The 22,663-nt window shown below is 43.4% G+C and overlaps 1 protein-coding gene across 1 annotated transcript in view; it reads right to left on the bottom strand.

The window, feature by feature from the left end:
* The window catches only part of PLEKHG1 (pleckstrin homology domain containing, family G (with RhoGef domain) member 1), a 182,011-nt gene that overhangs the window by 79,845 nt on the left and 79,503 nt on the right, over positions 1-22,663 (bottom strand). Inside the window, exon 3 of the mRNA XM_011988722.1 lies at positions 379-479. Coding sequence (XP_011844112.1) covers positions 379-479 — 101 coding nt within the window. The remainder of the gene's footprint in view (positions 1-378; positions 480-22,663) is intronic.

The following is a 22,663-nucleotide window of genomic DNA, read 5'->3' as shown; positions in this document are numbered from 1 at the left end:
ACTGTGTCCAGCCCACTCCCCAGGTAGAAGAAAAGTTATAGAAAATCCAGTGTAGCTGGGGATCCTGGAGACTAAGCAAGTATATATTCTTGGATGTCCTGTTCATGTCGTATTGTGGAAGAAAAGATGTCATTGCCCCGCCAGGGCAAATAGGTTTCTTCTCTGAGCCAGGAGGATGGAGAGCGAGAGAATATGGAATACATGTGAGACTCATAAGGAAATAAGGATACTTCTAAGTAGAAAGCTTCATGACATAATAGCCCACAAAAATGTATGAAGCTGAGTCAGGGCTTACAGGTAAAGTTTCTCAGGCTGCATTCATTTGAGAAATGTTCATAATGTTCCTATGGGAGAACAATCTTTTGAATATTAACTTACCTATTGAAGTGGTAGATATCCTGTATGTTTCCAAAAAGGGCTGATCTTTCTTCAGTCCCCAGGGGAAGTTTTGTTTGGTCCCTGATGCAGTCAAGGTAATCCTGTGAGATCAATGAGAAGGATGCCTTAAACACTCCTGTCCTTTCCAAGTCACCTTTAATTATGCCCAGTGAATCTTTCATATCCGTTTCAAGTAATTATCATACTATTATGCTCATTAACTCTGAGAGTACACAGTTGCTCTCTTATTACTGGCCCTAATACTCACCTATTTATAGAACGAAGAGTTTTAGCAAAGAGAAAGAGTATGGTATACATTCCATCTACCCCCTAAATATATTAGAGCTTCCCTAGATGGGGCTACAGGGACCACAGTGCCCATAACGTCAGTTTTGCTATAACCACATTGTCCACTGTTTCTTTGACTGATTGGTATGATAAAAACATGCTCTAAAATTCATATAGTGAAAAGCCAGAAATAAAAATTCTGAACTGACAGAATTGTTTTAAACATAACCTTTAAGTCACAAAACTATCTGTTGTTAAACTACAGAACCAAATTCTTTTTCAAATACCAACTTATTTTTTTAAGTGAAAAAAATAAGCATATAACTTACTTATGCTCTCTACTATGCTGTAATGAGCCACGAAAAACTCTCAACTGATTTTGTATGTTTTAACATAGAAACAGCTCCCAGGCAGATCTGCTGTGGATTCAGACCCACAGTGGGTTAAACTGACATGGCTTAGAAGAGATTTGAACTGCTGAGAAAGATGAAGGCTGCTTTCTGCCCCTTGTGTGCTAAAGAGTTCATAACTGAGTGTTCCCCTTTCCCTAGCAAGACTTGAAAAAGGATTCTGTAGGAGGCAGGAACACAATAAAGAAAAAAGTGAAAACAGCTGAAATAACGTAAAATAAAAAATAAATACAGTCCTTGCCCTAGGCTGAACGATGAAGTACGGCTCCCTCCCAAATGCAACATGGCGATCTGCGGCATTTAGAGGAAGTAACTCTGTGAAAAGTCAAGCAGACCATGAAAATCCCAGCACCAGAGCCGCATTCCAATGTCCAGCAGCAAACACTGTTGTGTTTAGATGCAGCTAGAGAAAGGAGAAGCTGAAATATAAGAACCGTTAGATAATTGTTTCTTATACCTTTTATTAATCCACCTTCATTCTCTCATGTTCTTTAGGTTCCTCCAATGCAAAATAGGCAGGGCTTTCATCATTAACTTTCTCAAACAGCACATTTCACAGTTTGCATCAAATTAGGTTTCATTCTCGTTCTTTCATACTAAAATCACTGTCATGCATAAACCAATGTTCATAAACTTTTTTTCAAAACAAGCTCTGTGGTAACAACTTTTCTTCTTAAGAAAGTAGTCACCTCAATAAGAAAGTAGAGTCAAAAGATTTAAAAGCAGTTGGCATTAAAATCCTCAAATAGCTTGGCCTATTCTCCTTACTGTTTTTTTGTTTTTGTTCTTGAGACGGAATCTCGCTCTGTTGCCAGGCTGGAGTGCAGTGGCACAATCTTGGCTCACTGCAACCTCTGCCTCCTGGGTTCGAGCAATTCTCCTGCCTCAGCCTCCCAAGTAGCTGGGACTACAGGCATGCACCACCACGCCCGGCTAATTTTTGTGTTTTTGATAGCGACAGGGTTTCACCTTGTTGGCCAGGATGGTCTCGATCTCTTGACCTCTTGATCCACCCACCTCGGCCTCCCAAAGTGCTAGGATTACAGGCATGAGCCACCATGCCTGGCCCTCTCCTTACTGTTATAAATGGAACAATCATAAGAGCTTGAGTACCTGCATAGGACAGGCCCAAAAAAGACCCAAAAAGAAAAACAAATGGAGGCCAGAATTGAAAGAATGGTACATTTTGAACAACATATAAACCCTACACTCCCTCAAAATAAATATATTCATCGATATTTCTGTTAAATTACATATGGTCCAAAAGGAGGGACTAATACTCAACGTGCAGTGACTGTTTGTATTTAATAGCAGCTTAAGAGTTTGCTGGACATTTTGGAGGGCATATTGTACACAAAATTAAGAAGGTAAAACAGAAGGATGTAGATAGGCATGAGCCACACCAGCATGGCAGGATGAGGGGCGGGGCAGAGGTGGCGGACGCAAGCCACATTCACCTGGCTGAATTCAGAGGCTCCGCAGCGGGGCTTAAAGAGAGAATGAACAATCCTTTCTCTTACTTCAAGTGTTAAGCTTGCTCATTTGCAGAAACCTGATACTAAATTCTTCATGTGAGAGAAAGATTGAGTTAAGGGGCTTAAAGAATTTCATCTGGGGTTACAGACAAAGAACCGTGGCCTGCATCCAACAACCGATGGCCCATCGCCAGCTCAAAGAGTTTCAAAAACCTCAGAGTCCACGACAGAGCAACTAAATTTTAAAAGTTGCTTGTTTTCAGAAATTATTGAGAAAACAGATCTTGAGGAGTCCACATTTTTGTAGATGACTCTAGAAAACAGATCAAAGATGTATGGTCATAACTAGTTCCCCCCACTGATCATAAGCACATCTTTTAAATATAATACTTTAACCCTAGACTAGTTCCTGAAAACTATGGCAGCATGCCCTGTATTCGCAGCTGTAGTCATCTGTAGCCAAAATGAGTGGTTTGAAGCTTGGTGATAATAATAGTTCATTCTGCGCCCGAAATGACAGAGTAAGGACACCAACGAAATTTATTAGAGCCTGTCATGCTGCTTATTAATTTTATTGGCTTGATGTCAGCACTTATGGCTACCCTACTGTTAACAACTATGAAGGATCAATTTAAAACTTTTGTACTGAAAACAATTATTCTCCAAGAGGATCAAAGAATTTACTTTGGTGAGGGAAGGAGCAGAGAGTACACACAAAAAAGGGCTTTTCACCATTTGAATGATTTTCTGTGATCTAAAATTTCTCCTATTTATTTTCTGATCAGTTTATGTCCTTAAGGTCTCTATCATTATAAGATTTGCACCCCAGCATCCTCCTCTAATTAACTTTTTCATTCCTTGTAATATCTGTTATTGAAAATATCCAAGTAGATATCCAAGTAGATCTGACTTGGTCCTATTCAAAGTATGGGAAGTGGGCAGGAGCCAATTTGCAAACTGTTTGCTGCTGATCTAGGAGATAAGTACAGACATCAAGTAAGCATGCAGAAACTTTTTACAGTAGTTTACAGAATGATTTAATATCAACCTAATAGTAAATTTGTGCTTGTACTTTGTACCTTATTCTTCTAACTTTTCTGGTATTCTGTTTTAAATTGTATTTTGCAAAAGAATCAGTGTGTGATCGATGGAAAGAAAACACACACACTTGCCCCTCACCATGAATAGTTTGAGAAGCTCTGATCTACATAACCATTCAGCAGGGACATGCTATAGAGAGAGGAACTGAGACAGAAGGCAAATTCAGCACCCTTGGGAGTTTACCTTATTTCTATGAGATGCCCAGAAATAGGTTAGTTTATGGCTCCTCCACTTCCCTTCTTCCTCTGATATCACATTACAGTTTTTTTTTTTGTTTTTTGTTTTTTTTTTGAGATGGAGTCTCGCTCTGTCGCCCAAACTGGAATGCAGTGGCACAATCTTGGCTCACTACGCCCTCCACCTCCCAAGTTCAAGCTATTCTCCTGCCTCAGCCCCCTCGAGTAGTTGGGATTACAGGCATGCGCCATCACATCCAGCTAATTTTTGTATTTTTAGTAGAGACGGGGTTTTGCCATGTGGGCTAGGCTGGTCTCAAACTCCCGACCTCAGGTGATCCACCTGCCTTGGCCTCCCAAAGTGTTGAGATTACAGGTGTGGGCCACTGCACCCGGCCCTCAGAAATAATCTTTTTTCATTTCTCCAACCCCTCTACCTTTTCTAGAAAGTAGTCTGTTTATCCAAAAACTTGCCTTTCAAATTTCACGTATTACATTGGGATGCCTCTGAAACTAGAATAACTTACATGTGTATAGTAATTTACAGTTTAAAAGCACATTAACATTCATTTATACAAACCTTCCTCCCATCTTTTTATTTTGAGAATGTAAGAATGTGTGCCAAGTGCTGTTTTACAAGTTAGGAATTAAAAAAAAAATGAATAAAACATGATCCCTTCCCCCAGCAAGCTCCCTGTCTAGCTGAAGAGCCAAGTGTAAACAAATAAATAGAATACAGTGTTTTGGCACCAAGACTGATAAATATTCAGTTCACAAGAGAGGGCAGGAAAGGCAGAAGTGGTCAGTTCCAGGGAAGGGAGAGGCTTCATAGGGAAGGAGAGGGTGGAGCTGAATCTTGAAGGATGAAGTTTCAATACAGTGAAAGGAGGAAGGAGACAACATCCAGGAGGCCAGAAATGGGTAAACAAAGGCACAGGGTAACAAAAAGGGCACTAAAAGGAGTTGAAAAGGGCTAGATTTCATGCCATCCAGATGTCAGGGCTGAGACCAGCTGGACAGAGCGGGGCGTGTGCCTGAACACACAGACCCTTGAGGGTGGGCCTGCACTGCTAGATGAGGCTAAATGGGGGCCGGGAAAGGTCATGCAGAATCTTCCATGCTACATAGCTGGTGGTAACCACTGAAGGGCGTGGTGAGATTAAAGATGGTTCCATCATCAATAAAGAAAACAGGGCCAGGTGCAGTGGCTCACACCTGTAATCCCAGCACTTTGCGAGGCAAAGGCCGGTGGATCACCTGAGGTCAGGAGTTCAAGACCAGCCTGGGCAACATGGTGAAACTCCATCTCTACTAAAAATACAAAATTTAGCGGGGCTGGTGGCAGGCGCCTGTAATCTCAGCTACTCGGGAGGCTGAGGCAGGAGAACCACTTGAACCCGGGAGGCAAAGGTTGCAGCGAGATGAGATTGTACCATTGCACTCCAGCCTGGGCAACGAGAGCTAAACTCTGTCTTTAAAAAAAAAAAAAAAAAAAAAAAAAAGAAAGAAAGAAAAAGAAAATAGGGGAGAAGCTATAAAGCTGCTGGGGAGGCTGGTTAGGTGATGCGTGCAGCAGCACAGGTGTGCGCAGACCAACTCCTAACCCTGAGTCAGGTGGACAGGAGAGGTATTTAATGGGATGTGGAGAATAAGAGAAAGGAGGGAGTCCAGGGTGACAGCACGGTTGAAGTGACTGATCAGCCATGTGGGCTTTCATCGGAAGGAAGTCTGGGGCTCCTCTCTCCCCATCACTTCCCACCCTAAGGAGGAAGCTGCTGTTTCTCCAGCTCCCAGGAAGGATGCTTTCTCATCCACTGTGGCATGAGTGAGTTAAAGTCAATGAGTACATGGGACCCATCTGTCTCCTCTTCCTTTTGGCTGTAGCATGGAGACAGCGGGGCTGCTTCCTCCGGGGAGAAGGACCCATTGGTTTCTGTTCTCTGATTTTCCTTCCTAGGTGGCCGGTGAGGTAAAACCAAGCCAGGGCCAGCTCCAGCAGGCCCCATCTGCAGAGGCCTGGGCAGGGCTATTCTGAGGTTTGGTACCCCCCAGACTGGACTTCTTCAAGCCAAGATGAAATGTTGAAAGGCATCTCTGGGGGTTTGTGGTGAAAGGAGACAGTTCTACTTTTGGCCTAGTTAATCCAGATCGTAGATTTCCATGTGCTCAGACTGGCTCGTTTTGTTCTTGCTAGGGCCCAAGCTCTAAGAAGAAATAGGGGTTTGATTTTCCAGCCACTGTCTTTTGCACAAAGAGTGCCCTTTCAGAACATCGTGACTGATAAGACATTGGTTCAGGGCCGGGCGTGGTGGCTCACGCCTGTAATCTCCACATTTTGGGAGGCTGAGGCAGGTGGATCACCTGAAGTCAGGAGTTCCAGACCAGCCTGGCCCAGCATAGTGAAACTCCATTTCTACTAAAAATACAAAAATATTAGCTAAGTGTGGTGGTCAGCAGCTGTAATCCCAGCGACTTGGGGAGGCTGCGGCAGGGGAATTGCTTGAACCCAGGATGCAGAGGCTGCAGTGAGTTGAGATTGCACCATTGCACTCCAGCTTGGGCAGCAAGAACAAAACTCCGTCTCAAAAAAAAAAAAAAAAAAAAAAAGAAAGAAAAGAAAAGAAAAAAAAAAAGAAATGATGAGGATATGAGCTTTATCCCTCTTGTAGGTGCCCAAAGGAGAATGAGGGAGCAAAACATGTAAAAGAATTTCAGAGTTTGACTATTTAAGTGCTATAAGAATTATTTACAAAGTACTGTGAGAGTACAGAAGAATACATTCCAAATGAAAGAAGCCCTTTATCTTTCTTTCAAATAAGCCACTGAACAGGGTATAGTAAAATGTCCTGCAGTAGCCTATAGATAAAAGAATCAGAAGTCCAACCTTCCAGTGAATCTCTTTTCTCTTCTTTCCCTGTGCACATCTAGGGAGGAGGAAGGTACAGCCAAAGAAACGGGATCTGGGGAATCGTGGTCTCTGGCCACTGCATTAGGCTGGATACAAAAAAGCTCTTACTGTGGGGACAGTGTTTTCCCTGGGTCCATACAGTCTAGACCCCACACCACAGAGAAATGTACTGAAAATCCAATGTAGAAGGAATGGGACACAATCTTTCTGGCAATAGCTTTGGGCAGGGGGAAGGAAAGGGAAGAAAGAAAAAGAGAGGGTTGGGCCAGGAGCAGTGGCTCATGCCTGTAATCCCAGCACTTTGGGAGGCCTAGGCAGGCAGGTTACCAGAGGTCAGGAGCTCGAGACCAGCCTGGCCAACATGGTGAAACCCCGTCTCTACTAAAAAATACAAAAATTAGCCGGGTGCGGTGGCGGGCACCTGTAATCCCAGCTACTTGGGAGACTGAGGCAGGAGAATTGCTTGAACCCAGGAGGCAGAGGTTGAAGTAAGCTGAGATTGTGCCACTGCACTCCAGCCTGGATGACAGAGTGAGACTCCAAAAAAAAGAAAAAAAAAAAAAAAAAGGAAAAAGAGAAAGAGAGGGGAAGACAAAGCCGGAAGAAAGATATGATACAGAGGCTGATCTCAATGTGTGGAACTCTGTTAATGGCTCTGAGATGTCTGAGTAAAAGAATAAAAAATTGGGTGGTTTCAGCCTCATTTACCATCTATAATACTTGCAGTACATAAACCATTGGTAAAAAATGTCAGGAATGGCCTCTTGTTAAGCTGTGACAGATGATACAGGCGCCTATTCAGTCCCCTCTATTGTTTTCCTACTTCCTCCTGAAAGGGGGCGAGCTGGGAGCTTTCTCATAGTGAGGCGAGGGCCAGCCAGGCCTAGGAAGGGGTAGGAGGTAGCAGCTCTCCCCAGAAAAAGAAACTTGGAACAGGAATTCTGTCAAAAAATAGAAATGATGAGTAGAAAGAGAAATACATCTTTGCTTGAAGACAATTAGGAATCTTTGTTTGGTTTTCCCCTGAGGACTTTAAGTAAAAACACATTTATGAACAAGATATTTAGAAATAGAATTAGTATTAATACGTTAAAGTTCTTAAAACAACTGGACGCCCATCTTTTCCTACACTCTGACAATCATTACTGAAATCAATTGTCTTAGGCTCACCCCTGCATCCCAGCACTTTGGGAGGCTGAGGCCGGTGGATCACCTGAGGTCAGGAGTTCGAGACCAGCATGAAACCCTGTCTCTACAAAAATACAAAAATTAGCTGGGTGTGGTGGCACACACCTGTAATACCAGCTACTTGGGAGGTTGAGGCAGGACAATCGCTTGAACCTGGGAGGTGGAGGTTGTAGTGGGCCGAGATTGCACCACTGCACTCCAGCCTGGGCAGATCACAAGGTCAAGTGATCGAGACCATCCTGGCCAACACGGTGAAACCTCGTCTCTACTAAAAATACAAAAATTTGCTGGGCTTGGTGGCATGTCCCTGCAGTGCCAGCTACTTGGGAGGCTGAGGCAGGAGAATCGCTTGAACCCAGGAGGTGGAGGTTGCAGTGAGCTGAGATCATGCCACTGCCCTCCAGCCTGGGCAACAGAGTGAGACTCCATCTCAAAGAAAAAAAGAAAGAAAGAAAAAGAAAAAAATCAATTGTCTTTATTTACTTCAGAGTGATGTCATTTATTGACTTCATGTGGATGTGTATAAATGTGGTGAAACCTAAAAAAGTCATAATAATGGAAAAGCAATTTGGTATAAATATAACACTAAAATTAGTTCCTTATATTACCTTTTGGTATAACAGTTAGAAAAGTCCTTATAAGAGGCCTTTTTACGGTAATAATGTAGCAGAAAAACTTAATTTTCTGTTGCCTTGTTAAATATTTATTTTCGAAATTGCACAGAGTTTCCAAATTACATTGACAATATTCTCATATGCCAAAGTGCTTCTAAAACAGAGAGAGGTAGACAGATGGCCATGATGAAGTCCTGTTGCATACTGAAATATCTTTCCAGACCTATTTGCAACCTCCTATTACTGTTTTTTCTATAGTGTAAATCCTATCATTATTTGTAGCTACCCAAAAAAAAAAAAAAAAAAAACGCAAAGCATTTCTGAAATAATCTATCTGCTTTTGAATGCATGTAAATACAGTCTTTGAAGACTTTGTATTTTAAAGTCTTCAAAATGGGCCAACACCCCGTTTACCAGAATCCCCTGGAGTAAAGCCCAGTATGAGGCTGCAGTGGGCACTCACTAGACAGAGATTTGAAGCGAGTTTATTAACCACTTTTTTGAGAATGATCCCCCCAGATGACTTCCTTTCCTACAACTCTGTTTTCCTTGTCATCAGGTTAACTTTACACAGCTTTTTGTTTCTTTTTTAAACTGCGTTTTTACTCTCCAGGTCCCAGGCCAGGTAAGGAAGCAGACAGACACAATTAGACGTGGCTATAATCCTTAAAGTGGAAAATGGGAATGGCTAGTGAGGTGGTGGAGGGATGCAATGTCTTGGCAACACTTTAAGCATCTGAAAATAAGAAACTGATTCATCTTAATTATAATCAGAGGACTATTGGTGTAATTTGAAACATGGTGATTAAGGAAAATTAAGTAAAGCCCAAAGGGTTTTTAATATGGGGAAAAAGTCAGTAAAATAAATGTACATTATTACATAATCTGAATTTTAACTCCTCACTGCTATTTATCATTATTGGTTTTTCTTTTTTTTTTTTTTTTCTTTATTTTTGTTTAGAGACTGGGTGTCTGTCATCCAGGCGAGAACACAGTGGCATGATCACAGCTCACTGCAACCTGGAAATCCTGCCTGAAGCAATCTCCTGCCTCAGCCTTCCCACTAGCTGGGGTTATAGGCACACACCACCACACTGGGCTAACTTTTCTATTTTTTTGTAGAGATGGGATCTCACTATGTTGCCCAGGAGACTCCTGACCTCAAGTGATCCTCCCACCTCGGCCTCCCAAAGTGTTGGGATTATAGGCATAAGCTACCACACCCAGCAATCATCATTGTTGTTATTTTAAAGTTTACTGCTAAGCACTGAGCTGTTGGCTTTATATGCATTCTCTCATTTCATCCCAACCCTAGGAGGTGGGTCCCATTAATCCCATTTTCCTGGAAGCTGAGAAAGGCTCCATCACTCCCCTGAGGTCATACAGAGAGTAAATTCCTCAAGTCACGCTCAAACCAGGATCTGCTGACAATAGCCTGGGCACTGAAACCCTATACTGTCACTTCAAAGGTTTTATACCTTAACACAGTATATTTAAACAGGAGGAGGGGTTTGCTGATGATTAATTTTGAGAGTTAAAGGTAATTTTTATCAGGTGTCAGGTAGGAGCCAACCAAAAACAGCCACCCTGATTGACTAGGCACCTCCTACCTGCCAGGATCATCACAGGCTATATCTGAATTAGGATCAGTCCCATTCACACGCAGTACCCACTGCCTTCATGTTTTCACATGTATACATCGCATGACATGTTTTCCATCAGCCAGGCACACCAGCTTTCAACCATCTGCCACGTTCAAGACTGGCTCACGAGTTCTCATCCTTCCTTCTCACTAATGCATGGCTTTACACTCCTTTAAGATATCCCATTTCCTGCCAGCCACCCACGGTGGGTCACTTGATCCCTCTTTATGGACAAGTCTCTATATACCTCTTCCCACAGAAACACACTCCTTCCCCAACCAGTCACAGGGAGTCAATGCAGATGCATGCGATCAGCTCTCTGAGCACCATACTATTTTCAAGTAATACGAAATCATGACACGATGGGGAGCCTGGAAAGCAGGGTGTTTTAGCTCTAGAGAATTAGGAATCATTCTGAAATGAAGATAAATCAGAAATGAAGAGAAAGATGCAAGCTCTGAAGGAGGCTTCAAAGGAAAATGCTCATGTACTGAAATGGAAATGTACAAAGAGGTTCAGGACCTGTGTAGAAGAGCATCCCTATCATGGCCAACATACGAAAAAAAGCTCAACACCACTGATCATTAGAGAAACGCAAATCAAAATCACAGTAAGATACCATCTCATACCAGTCAGAATGACGATTGTTAAAAAGTCAAGAAATGGCCGGGTGTGGTGGTTCAAGCCTGTAATCCCAGCACTTTGGGAGGCCGAGGCAGGCGGATCACCTGAGGTCAGGAGTTTGAGACAAGCCTGACCAACATGGTGAAACCCCACCTCTACTAAAAATACAAAATTAGCCAGGTGTGGTGGTGTACGCCTGTAATTCCAGCTACTCAGGAGGCTGAGGCAGGAGAATCACTTGAACCTGGAGGCAGAGGTTGCAGTGAGCCGAGATCGTGCCATTGCACTCCAGCCTGGGCAACAAGAGTAAAACTGTCTTTAAAAAAAAAAAAAAAGTCAAGAAACAGATGCTAGCAAGGTTGCAGAGAAAAAGGAACACTTTTCCACTGTTGGTGGGATAAATTAACCATTGTAGTGATTCCTCAAAGATCTGGAGGCAGAAATAGCATTTGACCCAGCAATCCCATTACTGGATATATACCCAAAGGAATATAAATCATTCTGTTATAAAGATACATGCACGCATATGTTCAATGCAGCACTATTCACAATAGCAAAGACATAGAATCAACCCAAATGCCCATCAATGATAGACTGGATAAAGAAAATGTGGTACATATACACCATGGAACACTATACAGCCATAAAAAGGAATGAGATCATGGATGGAGAAGGAAGCCGTTATCCTCAGCAAACTAATGCAGGAACAGAAAACCAAACAGCAAATGTTCTCACTTATAAGTGGGAGCTGAACGATGAAAATACATGGACACAGGGAGGGGAACAACATACACTGGGGGGCCTGTTGGGAGGGGGTGAGGGAAGGGAGAGCATCAGGAAGAATTGCTAATGAATATTGGACTTAATACCTGGGTGATGGGTTGATCTGTGCAGCAAACCACCATGGCACATGTTTACCTATGTAACAAAACTGCGCATCCCGCACATGTACCCTGGAACTTAAATGTTGAAGAAGAGGAAGAAAAAAAGAATCCCTATTACTATGGCTAGGTGACTGTGGCAGGTGTTCTAACACTTCGCACAGGAGTGTGTGTAAGGAAGAAGCTTCTTAGAGGAACTTCTGACACACACACACACACACACTTGTGTGCACCACAGACAATCTGCGTTTTTATCAGGGCTGTTCTCACTTCATCCATGAGCTCTGTGTGCCACTTTAATACACTGATGGCTTAAAAGCCTTCACCAAACATCAAAATGGCAGTTGGTTATTGCAGGAAAACATTTCCTGTTCACAAATCAAGTAACAACCCACACTTTACCTGAGGATTCTTAATTCTACAGAATAAGAAATTCTGAAATAAGAACACCAAGTAATGGCCCATTAAAACAGGTACAGCAGGCCGGGCATGGTGGCTCACGCCTGTAATCCCAGCACTTCGAGAGGCCAAGGTGGGTAGATCACCCGAGGTCAGGAGTTCGAGACCAACCTGATCAATATAGTGAAACCCTGTCTCTACTAACAACACACACAAAAAAATTGCTGGGCATGGTGGAGGGCACCTGTAAACCCAGCTACTCAGAAGGCTGAGACACGAGAATCGCTTGAACCTGGGAGGTGGAGGTTACAGTGAGCTAAGATCGTGCCACTGCACTCCAGCTTGGGTGACAGAGTGAGACTCCATCTCAAAACAAACAAAAACAGGTACAGCTTTTCCACATACACAGATTCAATTATCACTCTACTTAAACATGTGTTAGACAATAATTACCTATATAAGTTGGAACACTTGCCCATCTAATTTTACTGAGACAGAAACAGTAGTATAGATGATCTCACAGCAACTGATCTGTATATAGTAGGTACTCAAATAGCGTTCATTTGGTGGACAAGAAACAAGGCCTTAAAGACAAAAGCCTTGACTTAATTTGTGCTAAACGACTTGAAACTGTAACCCTGAATCAAAATGAAATTTCAGCCAGCTAAAAAAGGCAGGGGTTACCTGGATGATATTAACTGGAAAAGGCTGGAAGACATTAGCTCAACTTCTCACCTCCTGAGTCATGGAGATTGGTAATGACCCTCAAAATCAAGCTATTCTACTTGGAAGTTGCAATGCAGTGCGGTTGTATATATTAAAATAAAGAATCTACACAAGGATCGACCTCCTTACGGGCGGTTTGTCAAGGCAGATGAATGTGATTCCACCCTGGTGGCATTAGGTAATCTGCTGCTAAATACGGAAATGTATGGCTCAGTTATTCCATTCATTGTACCAAAAACAATGAAGAGCCCTTAGGATAGATCTGATTGTCTCGCTGACTAGATTGTTGTTGATCTCATCACAGAAAAATCTTAACCAAAAGTTACGTATTTATACAGAAACAGTCACAGGCTTGAGGATCTGCAGGGGAGCAGGCAGAGGCACCGTGCAGATGGAGGTGGAGGGTGTCAGCAAGGCGCGTGGGCCAAAGTGACGGGATATTCCCCAGAAACTTGACTTTCTCAAAGAGCATGGGGCCGGGGGTAAACACAAAGATGTCCTTCTGTCATACTGTCCAGGAGGCCTGGTCCTAATTCGTGCCCACAGGTTGAAAAAGGTGATGTGGGGAACATTGTCTCCCCTCTTTAATCGAAGAGAGTGGACTCTTATGGATGAGGTTTCCATAAGTGATTTTTCAAGGGAGATGAATTTCCACAGCAGCAATTTTACCATCTGAACAGAAGTGCCCTCTGCTTTTTCTTGTAGTAAATGCAGTTTCCATCTACTACAAGATGGAAAAATTACATTTTATTAAAAATTATATCTTTAATAAAAACATTACGTTTACTGTCCTGGCAAAGTAAACTTGGTTTCCCAGGACAGATTTATCTGAGGACAGGGTAGGGCTGCCGGATGCAACACGAAGGCCTCAGCTGCAGGGCTGGCTTCAGATGTAGCGAGGTGGGAAACACATCAGCCTCAAGGTCAGGCAGTCTGGGTCTAGGACTCGGACCCTGGGCGAGTTACTTCCTTGCTGAGGCTCCGTAGCTTCTGCATTAAGCAGAAACAATACAACCACCAGTGCCTCCTCAACATTCCAGGGGTTAAACTGCACACATGGTCCATTCGAGGCAGCTCGGCACACACGTGCAGGTGTCGGTGGCTGCTGTGTGGCCGTCCAGGTCCCAGGTTCCTTCCCAGAGAGGCAAGGTAGGTCAGATTGGAGCCTTTTTGGGTTCAAAAGTAAAAGAACTCTATATGCTGATAAATCATAATAAAAAATTATCCCCCCACCGTTCTCTGCCACTGGCAATAACAGTGCTGTAGGAAGGACAATTTACTTAAGCAGCTTGTTATTAACCATCAACGTTGGCAGAGAGTCTGAAGATTACTGTCGGGAAGACATGTGCATAAAAAGTCCTGGATGGCGGCCAGGCGCAGTGGCTCATGCCTACAGTGCCAGCACTTGGGGAGGCAGAGGCAGAAGGACTGTTTGAGGCCAGGAGTTTGAAGTCAGCCTGGCAACAGAGTGAGACCTGTCTCCACAAAAAAATTAAAAAAATTAGCCAGGCATGGTGGCATGCAACTGTAGTCCCAGCTACTTGGGAAACTAGGGTGGAGGGTCACTTGAACCCAGGAGATCAAGGCTGCAGTGAGGTATGATCACGCCACAGCACTACAACTGGGGTAACAGAGCGAGATCTTACCTCGAAAAAAAAAAAAAAAAAAAAAGTCCTGATGCTGGCTGGGCGCAGTGGCTCATGCCTGTAATCCCAGCATTTTGGGAGGCCAAGGCAGGTGGATCACCTGAGATCGGGGGTTAGAGACCAACCGGACCAACATGGAGAAACCCTGTCTCTACTAATAATACAAAAAATAAGCCGGGCGTGGTGGTGCATGCCTGTAATCCCAGCTACTCTGGAGGCTGAGGCAGGAGAACTGCTTGAACTCTGGAGGTGGAGGCTGTGGTGAGCTGAGATCGTGCCATTGCACTCCAGTCTGGGCAACGACAGTGAAACTCCATCTCAAACAACAACAACAACAACAACAACAACAACCACCACCACCAACACCACCACAGTCCTAATGCCATCTAAAAGTTTCCAAGACCCTTGCCCTCTTGCTATGACCACCCAGACAATAAATCCCACCTCTCCTCTCCCACCTACATCTTTTTTGAAACTGACTTGTCCTCTCTCTCATTGCTGCCTTGACCTTGTTCTTCTCTCTCTCCTGGACTCCTGCAAGGACATCCTAACCCATCTCCCTACTGTGGGTCTGACTGCCCACAACTTTTCAAACCTATCCAGTATGATTTTCTAAAACTCAAATTTGATGTCGTGCCTCCTGGGTAAAATCCTTCAAGGACTCTTAAATCCATCCCTACCTTCCTGGGTTCATCTTTGACCACTTTCTTGCTAACCCTCAACTCCCTCACCTCCACCAACACAGGCACTCACTCACTGCTCTTTCAGGAATGTCCCTGTCCCCTGCCCTCTCATGCTGTTCCATTATTATCTATTCTTTTCCCACTGCCAGTATTGGCTCTCCTGCTCATCACCACCTTCCTGCCCCCTGTCTGGGTCAGGTACTCCAAGTCTGTATAACTCTATGATAAAGGAAGCATAGGATCATCATCATGGAGTGCTACAAAAATATCTTTGTCATTCCTTCTCTCTCTGAAACTGGTCAACAGTTAGTAGGCACTGTGCTTCAGCTTTCCCAGCAATGAATGAGTGTAGACTCAGCAACCTCATGGAGTGAACTCCCAGAAACGAGCAATGTGCAGAGCCCGGGAAGGCAAGGGTTAACGGTGCCCCCGCTGCTCCCTCTCTAGCTAAAAGGCGAGGGCTGTACAGAATCTTAACCCAGCTCAACATTCCTCCCTTGTTCCCCGCCTTTGTCACAGGGACAGCATTTTTTTACAACACCACCTCTTGAAGATGACAAAGGTCCCTAAACTATGCATTTCATTTTTAACTCTCTTCCCACCCACCTCACTCCCGCCTTTGCACAAGAAAAGAAACGCTTCTCTAATCAAAAGTAGATTAACTCTCACCCTTTTCTCTCTGTGCATTTGCATTTCGAACAGCATTTACGAGGCCATAAACAGACCCCTGGGTTGAGTGATTTAGCCACCGCTTTATGGAAAACCAGACAAAAGCAGCAGTCTTTTCAGCAGCTGTGTATTTATGGTCAGCCGCTGCTGGGCGGCCAGCTCGGCAGGTCCCCTCCTTACAAGGCACCCACTTCAGGCTTTCTGAAAGGTTAAGGGCATCACTGTAAGCCCCATTATGAAACTGAAGGGACACCTGTAACATCCCTTGTGGATCCAAAGAGATAAAGGTTCTTTTTCAAAAGACAATATTTTACAGTATAAAGGGATGGCTCCCCCTGCCTCCCCCAACACACACACATACCCACCCCACAATGTCCTTTGGGGTGATTCTGCCCCAGTGAGATACTGCCATTTGAAACAGCAGGCTCTCTCCATTTTTAAACTGGCCTCCTTTACCGGGGTGGGGGTGAGGAGTGTTGGTCATTAGGAATTAATTTATATTAGTTCAACAGAACAAAGAATCTTTCATAAACATTTTATATTTTTGAGACAGGCTCTGGCTCTGTTGCCCAGGCTAAAGTGCAGTGACACAATCATAGCTCACTGCAGCCTCCACCTCCCAGGCTCAAGCCATCCTCCCACTTCAGCCTCCCAAGTAGCTGGGACTACAGGCAGGCGCCATCATGCCTGGCTAATTTTTGGCTAATTTATGTTTTTTTTTTTTTTTTGTAGAGACAGGGTTTTGCCATGTTGCCGAGGCTGGCTTTTTTTTTTTTTTTTTTTTTGAGATGGAGTCTTGCTCTGTTGCCAAGGCTGGAGTGCAGTGGCGCCATCTCTGCTCACTGCAAGCTCCGCCTCCCGGGTTCACGCCATTCTCCTGCCTCAGCCTCCCTAGTAGCTGCGACTACAGGTGCCCACCACCACACCCAGCTAAGTTTTTGTATTTTTAGTAGAGATGGGGTTTCACCGTGTTAGCCAGGATGGTCTTGATCTCCTGACCTCGTGATCTGCCCACCTCAGCCTGGCTTTTAAGATCCACCTGCCTCGCCTCCCAAAGTGCTGGGATTACAGGCGTGAGCCACTGTGCCACGACTAAAACAAAGAAGCTTAACATTCAGTTTTGCTTTGAGTTGGACAGAAGCTGGCAATTTCTCATCATGTCTGCATTATTTTCATAAATCCTCTTCCCCTTACAGAGTAAGGAGGATTCTTTGTTTTTATAAAGTGTCATCTCACCTTGGTTAAGGGATCAGTTATTGTACAGGGATCTTTCCTAAGTATTAAAAGGTAATTCTATTTAGTTAAATCCTGATGCATGTTGCAACATGAATGAACCTTGGAAACATGCTAAGTGAAATGAGCCAGCCACAGAAGGACAGATCCTGTAAGGTTTCGCTTACATGAGGGATCTAGAGTAGGCAAATTCAGAGATAGAAAGTAGATTGGAGGTTGCCAGGAGCTGGAGAGAGGGGAATGGGGAGTCAGTGTTTAACAGGTACAGAGTTTCTGTGTTGGGATGATGAAAAAGTTCTGGAAATGGACAGTGGCCGTAGTTGGGCAACATTGTGTGTCTACCTAATGCCACTGAATTATATATATACAAATGGTTAAAATAAGTTTTAAGTTATGTATGTCTTCCCACAATGAAAAACCTTTATGAAGTTCATTATAATTAAAAACTTACTTTTTTATGAAGGCCAGCCAACAGACAATATATTTTACTTTTATTTTTATTTTTTTGAGACAGAGTCTCGCTCTGTCGCCCAGGCTAGAGTGCAGTGGCATGATCTCGGCTCACTGCAACCTCTGCCTCCCGGGTTCGAGTGATTCTCCTGCCTCAGCCTCCCGAGTAGCTGGGATCACCGGTGCCTTCTACCATGCTCGGCTAAGTTTTGTAGTTTTAGTAGAGACAGAGTTTCACCATGTTGGCCAGGCTGGTCTCGAACTCCTGACCTCAGGTGAATCAACCACTTCGGCCTCCCAAAGGGCTGGGGTTACAGGCGTGAGCCACCTCGCCCGGCCACTACAATATATTTGAGATAATACAGCAAACATTATAAAAATTTTCCTTGCTATTTAGGCTCATCCGTAAGGATTTCAGTAATGCTCTGGGCCATAATTCACAAGTAAAAACTACCAGGAGGATCAAGGTGAGTCCTCGCCCTTCCAAATGGCCTTACATTAATTAGACTACTAAGGAGTTCTTTCCTGTGGCTCCTCGGTGCTGTCACCTCCACCTCCTCCTACCCCCTCCATTTGCTGTGGGCTAAGAAACCAAATAATTAAGCTTATTTTAAACATGTAGGGTAAATAGGCTCTTAGTGAGAGCTCGGGGCCTCTCCCTGGGGAAAGACACAGGCCTCACTGTTGGGCATTTGAAATATCTATTTTGGCTGCTCAAAGGACTTACTTATTTCCTGGTTGCATTTTTGAGGGCTGAGGCTGGTGGAGATGCCATCGCTAGTCATCAGTAGACTTATGCTTCTTGAATTAGACTCATTTACAGAGGATGAAGCTGAGGTCAGAATGGTTATTTGTCCATGGGCATACAGCTGACTGTCAGCATGGGTCTGAAGCCCAGACCTGTGTGCTCTGTCCATGAAATTAACTCCAATTTGACTCAGCTCAGACCAAAATTCTGAAAAACAAATTATTCATTCCACCATTGCAGCCCTCTATTATAGTGGAAATGAATTCCAACTACCTGAAGACATGTCAGGTAAATTAAAAATTGCAACAAAATATCTTTTTTATTTGTGAAGTTAAAATAATTTTCTGAAATACCTTAACATAGATTAGGAAGCATAACAATATTATAATATTTTAGAACATACCAGAAATTATTGGTCTTGCCCAACTATTATATGAATAATAATATCTCTTATTTGAATGCTTACTACACCTAGCATTGCGCTCAACATTGTACACGAATTATCTACTTTTTGCAACAATCCTATCATTCCCATGTTACAGATGAAGACACTGACAAATTGAAAAGCTTAGTAACTTGTCCACATCAAACAGGGAAATGGCTGGGCCAGGATCTGGATTCAGTTCTTGGAGATTTTAAAGTCTGTTTTCTGTCCTTTTGTTACATTCCATGGGGATCAGGAGATAAGTTGTGCCGCCTTTAAAAGTTTGTTTGTTTTACTAAAAAAAAAAATTCCGTTAGGATACTAAGTCTCAATACTGATTGTCTATTGGAATCTGCAGAACATTAAGGAAAACTGACCCCAGCCCCAGAGACTGGGATTCCGCTAGCCCAGGATGCAGCTTAGGTGGAGGGAATTATACAAGCTCCCCAGGTGACTCTCATGTGCAACCTCTGCTTTAGAAAGATTCCTTGTTTTCAGCTGTTCCTCCTAACCAGATTTCTTAGGCAACAGCCTCTAGTCGCTTAAATAATAGTCCCTCTAAACCGGTGTATGTGAGCTTCCTATCCTTGCTATTACTATAACTGATGACCAGTTAATTGTGTATTTCTCACAAAAGACATTATAATATTTTCTTTCTTTATTCCTCCTTTTGAAGTAAGAATGTTCTTCTAGATCTTTTTTTTTTTGAGACAGAGTCTTGCTCTGTCACCCAGGCTATAGTGCAGTGACGTGATCTCGGCTTACTGTAACCTCAGCCTCCCGGTTTCAAGTGATTCTTCTGCCTCAGCCTCCCGAGTAGCTGGGACTACAGGCGCCCACCACCATGCCTGGCTAATTTTTGTATTTTTAGTAGAGATGGGGTTTCACTATGTTGGCCAGGCTGGTCTTGAACTCCTGACCTCGTGATCCACCTGCCCCGGCCTCCCAAAGTGCTGGGATTACAGGCATGAGCTACCACTCCTGGCCCTTTTGGTGCATTTTCTTACCAAAAGTAATCCTTGAACATTCTAGATAAATCTGAATACAAGTAAATTTACATATTTTATCAGTAGTCTTCTTTTCCTCATCCCTTTTCAAATAGGACCTGAAACTTCAGAGCCAGCTCCTACTTTAGAACAGGAGATGGCAAAATCAGGTCCCAGACTATCAACTGGTCTGTTAATTACCACATGCAGATGAGTCCAGAAAGTCTCTCTGGTCTTATAGGATAGTGGGTGCCAATTTCTCACCCTCAGAAGGCTACCTATATTTCTGCTAGGGGAAAAAAGGGTAACGTCACAGATTGCTTTAGACTCATCTCAAGACATTACAAAGGAAGCGACCCTAATTGTTCCCTTAGCACAGATTTCCCCTCTGTCTCAAGGCTCTGGTTTTGTCTGAACCACGTGGCCGCTGGTCATAGATAAAATGTCCAGCTCTTCCCTTTACACCTGCCCAGGCTCGATTTCACCCTGGTCGGTGGCTGAGATGCGGACAACTGGGCAATCAAGTATGTTTCCAGAAATTTTCATTGATAAATTTGTTTGAGGACCCGCCTTACCTGGCACGTAGGAGGCACTCAATAAAATGTTTCAGGGTTTTTCCAGTTGTCTCCAAATGAAACAGCTGGGAGGCAGGATTAGGATGCATCCCGGCACTGCCAATATTTAGCTGCAAGATCTAGGGTGTGAGCAGCTATCAGCTGTTGAGTGTTTATGCTGTGCCAGGTCAGTGCTAATGACTTCATGGGCACTAACTCACTGAATCCTCACACCATTTTAAAAGGAACACAACATCTCCCCCATTTTAAGATGAAGAAACTGCAGGTCACAGAAGGAATTGTTCAACATCAAAGATAGGTCAGGCGCAGTGGCTCACGCCTGTAATCCCAGCACTTCAGGAGGCCGAGGTGGGTGAAATCACTTGAGGTCAGTAGTTCGAGACCAGCTTGGCCAACATGGTGAAACCCAGTCTCTACTAAAAATACAAAAAAATTAGCTGGGCGTGATGGCAGGCATCTGTAATCCCAGCTACTCGGGGAGGCTGAGGCAGGAGAATCACTTGAACTGGGGAGGTGGAGGTTGCAGTGAGCCGAGATCGTGGCACTGCACACTCCAGCCTGGGCCACAGAGCAAGACTCCATCTCAAAGAAAAAAAGGTCAAAGGTAGTTAAGTGAGTGCCAGGATTTGCTTCCATTTGGAGAAATCACTGGCATCTCTGGATCTCCATTTCCCTGTGTATAAAAATGACAGCAAATACTAGAAAATTTACTCAGCAAATGTTTATGAATGGCCTATTAAGTGTCAGACACAGTGCTGAGTGTGAGGAATATAAAACATATATAAAATTTTATAAAATATCAAAGTTAAGTAAAACACTCCTTACTCTTTCAGAATTTATGGTCAGATTTAACTGAGTTATTTCCAGTTCTACAATTTGGTGTGGTTCTAGTCAATGGAAAATCCCATGCCATTGGAGGTAACCTAAGTGTGCATCAATGGATGAATGGGTAAACAAAATGCAGTCTACACACACAATGGAATATTAGCCGTAAGAAGGAACACAGTGGACACCTGCTATCACATGGATGAACCTTGAAGATAATATGCTAAGTGAAGTAAGCTAGTCACAACAAGACAGATATTCTGATTCCACTTCTATGGGTTATCTCAAGTAGTCAAAGTCCTCGTGACAGAAAGTAGAAAGGTGGTTCCCCGAGGCTGAGGTGGGGAATGGGGAGTTATTGTTTATTGGGTGCGCAATTTCAGTTTGGAGGACGGAAAAGTTCTGGAGATGGATGGTGGTGGTGATGGCTGCACAACAATGTGAATGTACTTGATGTACTTGGTACCACTGAATTGCACGCTTAAAAATTTTTTTCGAGACAGAGTTTTGCTCTTGTCACCCAGGCTGGAGTGTAATGGCTCACTGCAACCTCCACCTCCTGGGTTCAAGCGATTCTCCTGCCTCAGCCTCCCGAGTAGCTGGAATTACAGGCGTGCGCCACCACGCCTGGCTAATTTTTTGTATTATTAGTAGAGATGGGGTTTCGCCATGTTGGCCAGGCTGGTCTTAAATTCCTGACCTCAGGGGATCCACCCACCTCGACCTCCCAAAGTGCTGAGATTACAGGTGTGAGCCACCACGCCCGACCAAAAATTGTTGTTAATTCTGATCTATATGTTACTACAATTTAAGAAAGGGACTTAAAACATTTCATGAAAGCTGCTATCTAGAACAATTACCATTCCCTTCAAGTGACAAAACAATCTTAGTGGGAAGAGGAAAAATCAGAAACATAAATGATCAGAAAGCAGTTAACTACTAAGTTATGTAGGTGAAAAAGTCATGAGTTAGTCCAAGCTGTCTTTCCTGTTCTACGTGTTACAGAACAGGGCTGCTTGGACTGTCACACTAACTCTCGGCTTATCGCATGACCCAGGTAAATATTCCATGTGATCAGTTTTCCAAGGTGCAAGTAATACTTCACTTTGGAAGAAATTTCTGGCCATGGGAAACTTCTCCCAACTGAAGGCTGGTGTGTTTAGAAGATAATTTTCTGAATTCTATAATTTTCTACCCACTTAGGATAATTGAATATTCAAGATGGCACACACTTAAAATGCAGCGTGATTCTAACCCAACCAAACGGGACCTGTTTTAGCAAATCTTCAATAGAATTTTGCCTACGGGCAGTCTTTGCAATATATGAGCAGTTCTTCAGCAGACCAGTAATAATAGCTACTCAATCACCTGAATGAACTGACGTTTTTAAAATGCCTGTTCATTAAAAGTCAAAATGTTGCCTTAAAAGCAAAGCCTAAGAGAATAAAAAGGAACTTTACAGTTACAGGCATTTTTGAAGGTGTTTGAGCTTGCAAATGAACTGAACACACCTAGTTATGTCCATGAAAAGAACAGTTATCTATATATTCTACTTCCCTCCCATTACACTGTCTGTCCTCCCCTTTAATACACTAACTCTGAATCTACAAATG

This window comes from Mandrillus leucophaeus, unplaced genomic scaffold (genome assembly GCF_000951045.1).
Source record: "Mandrillus leucophaeus isolate KB7577 unplaced genomic scaffold, Mleu.le_1.0 Scaffold337, whole genome shotgun sequence".
In the NCBI taxonomy this organism is placed as follows: Eukaryota; Metazoa; Chordata; class Mammalia; order Primates; family Cercopithecidae; genus Mandrillus; species Mandrillus leucophaeus.
Note: the sequence above shows the minus strand (reverse complement) of the source record. Positions and strands in the feature narration are given on the sequence as shown.